The sequence below is a fragment of the Coregonus lavaretus genome (genome assembly GCF_964263955.1).
Source record: "Coregonus lavaretus genome assembly, chromosome: 30".
NCBI lineage: Eukaryota > Metazoa > Chordata > Actinopteri > Salmoniformes > Salmonidae > Coregonus > Coregonus lavaretus.
In genome coordinates, this window is record NC_140017.1 from 37,533,413 (window position 1) to 37,546,278 (window position 12,866).

The 12,866-nt window shown below is 46.0% G+C and overlaps 1 protein-coding gene across 1 annotated transcript in view; it reads right to left on the minus strand.

Annotated features, from left to right (window-relative positions):
* Positions 1 to 544: 544 nt before the first annotated feature.
* Positions 545 to 12,866, minus strand: part of LOC311105921 (nucleolar pre-ribosomal-associated protein 1-like) — a 61,237-nt gene continuing 48,915 nt past the window's right edge. Inside the window, exons 34-38 of the mRNA XM_084148157.1 lie at positions 12,738 to 12,847; positions 11,296 to 11,496; positions 5,251 to 5,489; positions 1,845 to 2,471; positions 545 to 1,654 (exon numbers count right to left, since the gene is read on the minus strand). Of these exons, the coding sequence (XP_084004283.1) occupies positions 1,413 to 1,654; positions 1,845 to 2,471; positions 5,251 to 5,489; positions 11,296 to 11,496; positions 12,738 to 12,847 (1,419 nt within the window). The 3' untranslated portion in view covers positions 545 to 1,412. The remainder of the gene's footprint in view (positions 1,655 to 1,844; positions 2,472 to 5,250; positions 5,490 to 11,295; positions 11,497 to 12,737; positions 12,848 to 12,866) is intronic.

Sequence of the window (12,866 nt, forward strand, 5' to 3'; positions counted from 1 at the left end):
TGCAAAGCTGTCATCAAGGCATTTTGATTTGTTTAACACTTTTTTGGTTACTACATGATTCCATATGTGTTATTTCATAGTTTTTGATGTCTTCGCTATTATTCTACAATGTAGAAAATAGTAAAAATAAAAGAAAAACCCTTGAATGAGTAGGTGTTCTAAAACTTTTGACCGGTAGTGTACATACACACACAGGTTGGAGCAGAGGGCAGCCAGGGCCTCAAGGACACATTGGCAGGATATTGCATTTGGGTCTGATATGGTCTGTTGGAAGTTGTGAACTCTTCATAACTATTATAAGCAGCTGTTTGTAACATTGTAGAGCATGGCGCTTGTAACACCAGGGTAGTGGGTTCGATCCCCGGGACCACCCATACGTAAAAATGTATGCGCACATGACTGTAAGTCACTTTGGATAAAAGCGTCTGCTAAATGGCATATTATTATTATTATTATTATTGACTACCTACAATGTAATAACCTGGTTACAAAAGTGGGATTCATATGTTTATATTCAAATACAAGACCACACCAAAATAGTTTTACAACATTTTATAAAAGAGAAGTGAATGTTTTGAACAGAAGATGAACAAAAAAAATTAAATTCATTTAATGATTTACATACAAAACACACAACCTCTTTTAGAAAATTCAGATGCAAAATAATGAGGCCTCCATTTTATGAGTGAACACCGTTTTTTCAAATGTGTACAAGTACGCATACATGGCTGTATTCTGACTTGAGATCCACACAAATTTCCTCTGTCTCTCACTGACGTAAATTAATGATTTGCACGAAACTGAGTTGTGCACACTTATCTCAACTCTGTATGGAACTGTTCTCTATTCCCCATATACACTGAGTGTACAAAACACACCTTCCTAATATTGAGTTGCACCCCCTTTTGCCATCAGAACAGCCTCAATTCCTTCGGGACATGGACTCTAAAAGGTGTCGAAAGTGTTCCACAGGGATACTGGCCCATGATGACTCCAATGCTTCCCACAGTTGGCTGGATGTCCTTTGGGTGGTGGACCATTCTTGATACACACGGGAAACTGTTGAGCGTGAAAAACCCAACAGTGTTACAAACCGGTGCACCTGGCACCTACTACCATACCCCATTCAAAGGCACTTAAATATTTTGTCTTGCCCATTCACCCTCTGAATGGCACACATACACAATCCATGTCTCAAGGCTTAAAAATCCTTCTTTAACCTGTCTCCTCTCGTTCATCTACACTGATTTTAAGTGGATTTAACAAGTGACATCAATAAGGAATCATAGCTTTCGCCTGGCCAGTCTATGTCATGGAAAGAGCAGGTGTTCTTAATGATTTGTACACTCAGTGTAGTTCACTACTTTTTGACCAGAGGCCCCCGGTCAAAAAGTAGTGTCCTAAATAGGGTGTCATTCGGGACACAACTCTGTAACTCCTATTGGTGCAACAGTAGACTGCAGCCCTGAGAGGAGGTTACTACAGATGGTCCCGAGGGCCGTGTGCGTCTGGGTGCGTCGTTTGGACTTCTGTCGCTCGGTCCCCATAGAACCCTGGATCTCATTCACTAGTCTGGCATGGCTCAGGAACACCTCTGGGCTCTTCGCTCCGCTCCATATCTCATGGACGTACAGAGACAGCAGCATCAGACCTTCTGGAGGAGAGGAGAGGAACAACAACAGCGTATGAGATGTGCCATTTCCTTTTACACGACCAAAGCAACACAAGTGACGCAAACCGGTTTCAATGTAACTCTGTTTTTTTCTGGGAATTTGTAGCTATATCTTATGTTATTTTTCAAACCACTGCAATTTCCCCTGTTACGGTAAAATAAACTCTCTTACCCTTCGTGGTCTGGTCATTACATGGTGTTCCTAGGCCGCATGCGGTGAGCACGGCCCTGTGCAGGTCACTCTCAGCGCAGCCTCTGGCCTCCAGGAGCTGGGTCATAACGTTGGTGAACAGCTGGACGTGCTCTACCCAGGAAGAGGGCTGGCCCTGGGGCTGGGCCTGGGGCTCACAGACCTGGTGGTAGAGCCTGAGCAGGTCCAGTCTCATAACAGGGTCAGCCACCACCATGTCCACTATGTCTCTGTGAGGCAGGACAGTCTTCTGGAACCAGCGGAGGAAGTGGACTGTCCTTTTGTCCTCGTAGGTGGAGGATCCCTCTACCAAGGAGCTCAGGACCCACCCGGTGAGAAGGTGGGCTGTGGTGTTGGCCAGGGGGGTGGAGGTCGGGGTTCGGGGGGCAGGTGGACTGGTGGGGGGAGAGGGGGGACAGGCAGGGGAGACCGGCTCCCAGTGGGTAAAGATACTCCTGAGGTGAGGGGTACACTTCTCCAGCAGAGTCGTCTTTTCCTCCTCTCGTCTCTCTGCCTCTCCTTCCTCCCCCTGTTCCTTTGGTCGGGAGTTGGAGCGGGCCTGGGCCTGGAGAGAGCAGCCTCTCCCTCTGCCTTTCTCCCTGCCCGACCCTGAGCAGGTACAGAAACACAGACAGACATGTTGATTCTGCTGTCACTGACAAGGACTAGGGGGTGAATAATGCCAAGCTGAGACCAGTGCCAGTACAGAGGTTTGTCACGGCAAGGTTCATGCACAGTTTGACAGATGGAATTTCATGACTTTTCCATGACTTTTAACCACATTTCCATGACCAACAACTGGCGGCGTCTCTACGTACATACGGCGCCCTCCGTAATTATTGGGACAGTGACACATATGTTGTTGTTTTGGCTCTGTACTCCAGCACTTTGGATTTGAAATTATACAATGACTATGATCTTAAAGTGCAGACTGTCAGCTTTAATATGAGGTTATTTCCATCCATATCGGATGAACCGTATAGAAATTACTTTTTGTACATAGTCCCCCCATTTTAGGGGACCAAAAGTATTGGGACAAATTCACTTACTGTATATGTGTATTAAAGTAGTCAAAAGTGTTGTATTTGGTCCCATATTCCTATCACGCAATGAATACATCAAGCTTTACAAACTTGTTGGATGCATTTGCTGTTTGTTTTGGTTGTGTTTCAGATTATTTTGTGCCCAATAGAAATGAATGGTAAATAATGTAGTGTGTCATTTTGGAGTCACTTTTAAATCTAAAATAAGAATAGAATATGTTTTCTAAACACTTCTACATTAAATGTGGATGCTACCATGGTTACGGATAGTCCTGAATTAATTGTGAATAATGATGAGCGAGAAAGTTAGACGCACAAATATCATACCCCCCCCAATAAATGCTAACCTCCCCTGTTATGGTAATGGGTGAGAGGTTAGCATGTCTTGGGGGTATGATATTTGTGCATCTGTAACCTTCTCACTCATTTTATCATGTGTTGGAGTACAGAGCCAAAACAACAACAAAATGTGTCACTGTCCCAATAATTACAGAGGGCGCTGTATAGAAAAGTCAGCGTAATGTGGTATCAACTCTGTGGTCCTCTGTAGCTCAGCTGGTAGAGCACGGCGCTTGTAACGCCAGGGTAGTGGGTTCGATCCCCGGGACCACCCATACACAAAAATGTATGCACGCATGACTGTAAGTTGCTTTGGATAAAAGCGTCTGCTAAATGGCTTATTATTATTAACTCTGATCCCATGTACGATCTCCTGTCATTGAGCAAGACAACAACCCCCCCCCCCCACATAGTAGAATACCTGTTAGGCTACTGTAAAAAACACATGGTCAGCCCTCAGTCTGGAGAGCTGCTGGGTGTGCAGGCATTTGATCCAGCCCTGCTCAAAGAGAGCCAGTTTTATCAAGGTCCGGTTGTGGTTTGTTAGAGGGGGACTGGAATACAAATAAAACCTGCACACCCATTAGCTCTCCTGGAGGATGGCTGACCACCCATTAGCTCTCCTGGAGGATGGTTAACCACCCATTAGCTCTCCTGGAGGATGGTTGACCACCCATTAGCTCTCCTGGAGGATGGCTGACCACCCATTAGCTCTCCTGGAGGATGGTTAACCACCCATTAGCTCTCCTGGAGGATGGTTAACCACCCATTAGCTCTCCTGGAGGATGGCTGACCACCCATTAGCTCTCCTGGAGGATGGTTGACCACCCATTAGCTCTCCTGGAGGATGGCTGACCACCCATTAGCTCTCCTGGAGGATGGTTGACCACCCATTAGCTCTCCTGGAGGATGGCTGACCACCCATTAGCTCTCCTGGAGGATGGTTGACCACCCTTGATGCAAAACATTGCAACATTACAACCAGATATGTTATATGCCTTTTTCTAGTTTAGTCATATTTATCTTAGCTATATTATAAGTGTTTACTTTGCAGGCTGACTAGCACCTATTGAGTTGCTATGTCCCATACATTGAATGCTCAAATCAACTGGAAGTATCTACAAAACAAGTTTTGAAGCCACATAATCCAAAAGAAAGGCTACATCTAATTATTTCCTAAAGTTAATAATGTTCACGATTCACAAATTATTATTTGATTCACATTATTCGATTCACCGCGATTGAACCGAATCCCAACTAATACAATGGCAAAGTGAATCGTTCGTTTCATCAAAAATAATCATTTAAATGAATCATATGAAAGGTTCAAAAAAGTTAATAAACTTTGTATGGCCTTATTTGCGAGTGTCGGTGCCGGTGTAAAGTTATTGGGGACATGACGAAAACATTAATGCATGCTAATAGTAGCTAAACAGTTAACTAGAGGGTTCAATATATGTTTTGAATTGGCTACCTGGTTAACCTGTTCTCTATCATATTTTATAGGCCTACCTGCTGATGCAATGTCCGACTGTCTCTATCTCCTTGGCAACGGACTCCTCTCATACTATGCAGGTGATGCGCGCAAAACACAGATGCGCTAGTGTCATTCTGATCCTGGCTAATATGTAGATTTTTTATTTGATTTATAAAATACAAAATAAATTACATTAACAGAAATTATGAAATTAATTTCCATGACTTTTCCAAAACCTTTGGGATTTTATCATTTTCCAAAACTTTTCCAGGCCTGGAAAATACCATTTTAAAATTCCATTACTTTTCCAGGATTTTCATGACCGTACGAACCCTGCAAGGTCATATCTGAGATGGAGCAAATCAAGTTTATCACACATCCTCTGACTTTAGGAAGAGAACGGACGGTTTAATGTCATGAGGGGTTTTCATAACAGTGCTCCAAAACATATTGTCAAAGCAGGTAATTCAGAGAGAGAAAAGCCAGATCATGAGGAAGGTTCTGGTAGTAGCACTACATCATATCTCACCCAGCAGCTCCTTGACTTTGTGTTTCTCCGCCACGGTCTGCAGCTGGCTGAGGAGAGGTGCATTGTGGGTCAGCGTGCTCCAGCGGTGGAGGAGGGCGAGCGCGTCTGGGGAGGAAATGGCCTGGGGTCGTAAGGTCAGCCAACCAGCCTCCCCGTGGACCCCCAGAGCTGTTCCACGATGCTGCAGGATGGAGCTCAGAGTCTGGAGATAGAGGCTCAGCTGACCTGCCTTCACCAGCCTGGAGAAGAGAAGAGGGCTATGAGAGGAGGAGAGAGAGGTAACAGAGCTGTCCCACGATGCTGCAGGATGGAGCTCAGAGTCTGGAGATACAGGCTCAGCTGACCTGCCTTCACCAGCCTGGAGAAGAGAAGAGGGCTGTGAGAGGAGGAGAGAGAGGTAACAGAGCTGTCCCACAATGCAGCAGTAGGGAGCTCAGAGCCAGAGGCTCAGCTGACCTGCCTTCAGCAGCCTGGAGAAGAGAAGAGGAACGGCGCTCCAGCGGATAGCTGCCGTTTCACGGGCTCCTGACCAATTCTGCCATTTTGTTTTGCTGATCTTAACTTTTTTGTACATAATGTTTCCGCAATCGTTTCCTATGACCAAAAAAGAGCTTCTGGACATCAGAACAGTGATCACTAACCTCGGATTAAGATTTCTACTTCAACGAGTCGGCGGCACAGGACATCCTGCTCACCCCGGACCGGACCCTAACCCCCTAAACTCGGAAAAGGATGTGACGGCGTAAGAGAGGCTGACGGGCACTATGACGAAACTACGTTGGTGAGTAAATAAACCGCCTCTACCCTCATTTCTATTGGCCAACGTAACTGGAGAACAAACAGGACGAGCTCCGTTCCAGACTATCCTATCAACAGGACGTGAAGAACTGTAATGTCCTATGTTTCTCCGAGTCGTGGCTGAACAGGAACATGGATAATACACATCTAGGTTGATTTTCTATGCATCGGCAGGACAGAACGACAGGACCGATCGGCTCAAGGGGGGAGGTGTGTGTCTTTGTTAACAGGTGATCTCTAAAATTGAGGAAGTCTCGAGGTTCTGCTCGCCTGAGTTTTAATACCTCATGATAAGCTGCAGACCACACTATTTACCAAGAGAGTTTTCATCTATATTTTTCGTAGCTGTCTATTTACCACCACAAACCGATGCAGGCACTAAGACCACACTGAACGAGCTGCTGGCCGGTGATTGTAATGCAGGGAAACTGAAATCCGTTTTTACCTAATTGCTACCAGCACGTCACCTGTGCAACTATTGGTGACAAAACTCTAGATCACCTTTACTCCTCACATAGAAAAGCATTCTCCCTTGCCATCCATTTGGCAAATCTGACCACAAAGCTATCCTCCTGATTCCTGCTTACAAGCAAAAACTCAAACAGGAAGTACCAGTGACGCGCTCAATAAAGAAGTGCTCCGATGAAGGAGAGCCGCACACTAATCCAGACTCTTATAAGAAATCCCGCTACGACCTCCGACGAGCCATCAAACAGGCAAAGCGTCAATACAGGACTAAGATTGAATCCTACTACGCCGGCTTTGACGCTTGTCGGATGTGGCAGGGCTTGCAAACTATCACGGATTATAAAGGGGAACTCAGTCGCGAGCTGCCAAGTGACACAAACCTATCAGTCGAGCTAAATGCCTTCTATGCTCGCCTCGAACCATGCATGAGAACACCAGTTGTTCCGGACGACTGTGTGATCACGCTCTCCATAGCCGGTATGAGTAAGACCTTTAAACAGTATTGTAAAATTGTAAAATTAACTCTGTCCATAAGGTGTAGATAAGTAAGTATAGACCGGAAGTAGAGGCCTGGGCATTGTTGTTCACTAATTTACTCCAAGTAGGGAAAGGATGGTGGGGTTGAAAAGTAATAAAGGGGAGTATATATATAAAAAAAAAAAAAAAAAAACATGGGGGATTGGAAGTGATGCAATATTGATAGAAGATACAATCTATCTGCAATATTAAGCTGATCCATTCCCCCCAGAAAAAAATAAAATAAAAAATAAAATAAAAAATAAAATAAAGACCTTTAAACAGGTTAACGTTCACAAGGCCAGACGGATTTCCAGGACGCGTACTCAGAGCATGCACTAACCAGCTGGCAAGTGTTTTCACTGACATGTTCAGCCTCTCCCTGACCCACTCTGTAATACCTACTATGTTTCAAGAAGACCACTATAGTCCCTGTGCCCAAGAACGCCAAGGTAACCTGTCTAAATGACTATCACCCCATAGCACTCACATCTGTAGCCATGAAATGCTTTGAGGCTGGTCATGGCTGGTCATGGCTCACATCAACACCATCATCCCAAACAACCTGGACCCACTCCAATTCGCATACCGCCCCAACAGATCCACAGTTGATGCAATCTCTATTGCACGCCACACTGCCCCTTCCCACCTGGACAAGAGGAACACCTATGTGAGAATGCTGTTCATTGACTAAAGCTCAGCGTTAAACACCATAGTGCCCTCCAAGCTCATCACTAAGCTAAGGACCATGGGACTGAACTCCTCCCTCTGCAACTGGATCCTGGACTTCCTGACGGGCCACCCCCAAGGCGGTGAGGGTAGGCAACAATGCGTCCGCCACGCTGACCCTGAACACAGGGGTCCCTCAGGGGTGCATGCTTAGTCCCCTCCTGTACTCCATGTTCCCCATGACTGTGTGGCCACGCAGGACTAAAACGCCATCATTAAGTTCGCTGATGACACGATGGTGAGTAGGCCTAATCACCGACGACGAGACAGCCTATAGGGAGGAGGTCAGAGACGTGGCAGTGTGGTGCCAGGACAACAACCTCTCCCTTAACGTCAGCAAGACAGAGGAGCTGATTGTGGACTACAGGAAATGGAGGGCCGCGCAAACCCCCATTCACATCGACAGGGCTGTATTGGAGTGGGTCGAGAGCTTCAAGTTCCTCGGTGTCCACATCACTAAGGATCTAACATGGTCCACACACACCAACACAGTCATGAAGAGGGCACGACAAAGCCTCTTCCCCCTCAGGAGGCTGAAAGGATTTGGCATGGGCCCTTAGATCCTCTAAAAGTTATCCAGCTGCACCATCGAGAGCATCTCGACTGACTGCATCACCGCTTGGTCAATGACCTCGTACCCCTGTACACTGGTGTATATAGCAAAGTTATCCATTACTCATTGTGGATTTATTACTTTTTTATTATTTCCCTATTTTCTTTCTCTCTGCAGTGTCGGGAAAATCTCTAATTTACATAAGTATTCACACCCCTGAGTCAATACTTTGTAGAAGCACCTTTGGCAGTTATTACAGCTGTGAGTCTTTCTGGGTAAGTCTCTAAGAGCTTTCCACATCTGGAATATGCAATATTTGATCATTGCTAGACAACTATTTTCTGGTCTTGCCACAGATTTTTGAGTAGATTTGACTCAAAACTGTAACTCGGCCAATCAGGAACATTCACTGTCTTGGTAAGCAACTCCAGCGTAGATTTGGCTTTGTGTTTTAGGTTAATGACCTGCTGAAAGGTGAAAGAATCTACCAGTGTCTGGTGGAAAGCAGACTGAACCAGGTTTTCCTCTAGGATTTTGCCTGTGCTTAGCTCCATTCAGTTTATTTTTTATCCTGAAAAACTCAGTCCTTAACAATTACAAGCATACCCATAACATGATGCAGCCACCACTACTTTAGAAAATATGGAGAGTGGTTTTCAGTAATGTGTTGTATTGGATTTGCCCCAAACATAACACTTTGTATTCAGGACCAAAAGCTCATTGCTTTGACATTTTGTTTGCAGTATTACTTTAGTGCCTTGTTGCAAACAGGATGCTGTTTTGGAATATTTTGTACAGGTTTCCTTTTTTCACTCTGTCAATTAGGTTAGTATTGTGTAGTAACTACAATGTTGTTGATCCATCCTCAGTTTTCTCCTATCACAGCCATTAAACTCTGTAACTGTTTTAAAGTCACCAATGGCCTCATGGTGAAATCCCTGAGTGGTTTCTTTCCTCTCCGGCAACTGAGTTAGGAAGGACGCCTGTATCTTTGTAGTGACTGGGTGTATTGAGACACCATCCAAAGTGTAATTAATCACTTAACAATGCTCAAAGGGCATTTTTAAAAATGTTTACCCATCTACCAATAGGTGCCCTTCTTTGCGAGGCATTGGAAAACCTCCCTGGTCTTTGTGGTTGAATCTGTATTTGAAATTCACTGCTCGACTGAGGGACCTTACAGATAATTGTATGTGTAGGGTACAAAGATGAGGTAGTCATTAAAAAAATCATGTTAAACACTATTATTGCACACAGAGTGAGTCCATGCAACTTACTGTGACTAGTTAAACACATTTTTACTCCTGAACTTATTTAGGCTTGCCGTAACAAAGGGGTTAAATACTTATTGACTCAAGACATTTCAGCTTTTCCTTTTTAATTAATTAGTAAAAACATTGAAAAACATAATTCCACTTTGACATTATGGGGTATTGTGTGTAGGCCAGTGACAAAATAGTCTCAATTAAATATATTTTAAATTCAGGCAGTAACACAACAAAATGTGGTAAAAGTCAAGGGTTGTGAATAATTTCTTAAGCCACCGTATATCAAGTTATAACCAGAGTTTTTCTGGCCATGTGACTTGAGACCAGAATTCTTCTTGGTCAGGTCAAGTGGTAAAACTCCTGGCCCTATTTCTACCATCCATAGAGGTATTGACTTTGTTACCATTATCTCACAACCAGGGTGGGAAATTAACTTTTTGGTCAACCAGCCACTGTGGCAGGTAGATATTTTTTTTTTTTAATCTACCAGCCACTCAGATTTTTTACCAGACAAAATATTTTTCCGCCATTATTACACCAACAATCACAAATAACGGATGAGCATGCTTTGTAATGTTTCCCAAAACAAGAAATGTATTACTAGTAAGAAGTAATGTGGTAGATTGCTCAATTCAATTTCATTTTTTGTGACCCAAATCTTTTAACCAAATGTATGTTCAAATAAATAATTTAGATACAATAGTAAAAAGTAAAACAGATAAACAGTTCAGATCTTCAACTGAACATCCAGAATAAATGTATTATTATAGTTCAGGGCTCTGATGCATTATCTTTTTTACAAGGACTACATCAATTGATATTTAGGCGCACGCAAATAAATGTAGGAGCACAATGGAATTATTTGAGTGTTTTAATGATAAGAAATAACTCAAAGTTCATGAATAGAAGGTTTTTGGACTGTTCCGTGCTCAATCAAACACAATTTAGCCCCAAATAGTTTAGTCATTAGGTGAGACAAAAATATTCTGCTGCCCCTTTAAGGGGCGGGCCATTAGGAAAAATGTTCTGCTGCCCCTTTAAGGGGCGGGCCATTAGGAAAAATATTCTGCTGCCCCTTTAAGGGGCGGGCCATTAGGAAAAATATTCTGCTGCCCCTTTGAGGGGCGGGCCATTAGGAAAAAAATTCTGCTGCCCCTTTAAGGGGCGGGCTATTAGGAAAAATGTTCTGTTGCCCCTTTAAGGGGCGGGCCATTAGGAAAAATATTCTGCTGCCCCATTAAGGGGCGGACCATTAGGGAAAATGTTCTGCTGCCCCTTTAAGGGGCGGGCCATTAGGAAAAATGTTCTGCTGCCCCTTTAAGGGTGGTAAAGGCCCTCACTGTCAGATGGTCTCCATGTCTGCACTAACAGCAGACAGCTGCAGCAAACGCAAACAAATATAGAAAAAACAACCAAGCATGTGAACAAAATGATGTAACTAGCCAAGAAACACCAGGACAAAGTCACACTTTGGTAGCCTTTCAGGTCAAGTCAACCAACGTCTACATTTGGGATTTTTATTCCCAAATGCTGGGTGTGACCACCCGCCAACGTGGCTGGTGAAATAGACATCCTTACCCGCCAAAGCCTAAAATCTACCCGCATTTGGCAGGTGGCGGGTGTTAACATTCCACCCTGCTCACAACTGTGGCTTTTAACAACGTTTGGCTTTTCTAAGCAGACCATCATAACGTAGTTAAAAACGGTTCCTACCTCAGATGTCTGATGATGCTGGTGGCTACACACAGGAACTGGCTGATGAGGGGTAGAGGGAGAACCTTTGGAGTGGTGTGTCCCTGGGGTGTGGAGGAAGAGGGGGCTCCCTCACCATGGGCCTCCTTCTGACCCAGGTTGGTGAACCACAGCACGTGGAGCAGCTCTACCACAGCACTCAGCAGACCCTGGTCTACATGTCTGGAGTAGAGAACAGGGTTTTTCATTCTACAGCAGTCGTGGTACTATTTTAACTCTGTTTGATTCTTCTCTAATGATGCCCCTCCCCCCACCTCTGGAGTACACTGACCCCCCCTCTCCCACCTCTGGAGTACAGTGACACCCTCCCCCACCTCTGGAGTACACTGACCCCCCTCTCCCACCTCTGGAGTACACTGACCCCCTCCCCCACCTCTGGAGTACACTGACCCCCCTCTCCCACCTCTGGAGTACACTGACCCCCTCCCCCACCTCTGGAGTACACTGACCCCCTCTCCCACCTCTGGAGTACACTGACCCCCTCCCCCACCTCTGGAGTACACTGACCCCCTCTCCCACCTCTGGAGTACACTGACCCCCTCTCCCACCTCTGGAGTACACTGACCCCCCCTCCCACCTCTGGAGTACACTGACCCCCTCTCCCACCTCTGGAGTACACTGACCCCCTCCCCCTACCTCTGGAGTACACTGACCCCCTCCCCCACCTCTGGAGTACACTGACCCCCTCCCCTACCTCTGGAGTACACTGACCCCCTCCCCCACCTCTGGAGTACACTGACCCCCCTCTCCCACCTCTGGAGTACACTGACCCCCCTCTCCCACCTCTGGAGTACACTGACCCCCTCCCCCACCTCTGGAGTACACTGACCCCCTCCCCCACCTCTGGAGTACACTGACCCCCTCTCCCACCTCTGGAGTACACTGACCCCCTCTCCCACCTCTGGAGTACACTGACCCCCTCTCCCACCTCTGGAGTACACTGACCCCCTCTCCCACCTCTGGAGTACACTGACCCCCTCCCCTACCTCTGGAGTACACTGACCCCCTCCCCCACCTCTGGAGTACACTGACCCCCTCCCCCACCTCTGGAGTACACTGACCCCCCTCTCCCACCTCTGGAGTACACTGACCCCCTCCCCCACCTCTGGAGTACACTGACCCCCTCCCCTACCTCTGGAGTACACTGATCCCCTCCCCCACCTCTGGAGTACACTGACCCCCTCCCCCACCTCTGGAGTACACTGACCCCCTCCCCCACCTCTGGAGTACACTGACCCCCTCACCCACCTCTGGAGTACACTGACCCCCTCACCCACCTCTGGAGTACACTGACCAACGGTGCTTCCTGGTGAAGGCAACTTTTTAAAAAGTTTAAAATAAATAATTCACATCAGAACCAGAATGTGTGGCTAGATGACAGCCAGACAGACAGTATATCTCACCTCCTCTCCAGCTGCTGTAGAACCCAGGTGAGGAGCCCGTGTCCCTTGGTCAGGTTGTAGGCTGCTTTGGTCACATGACCAGCCTGGTGCAGGACCCTCACGATTAGAGTCTGGTCCAGAAGGAGACAA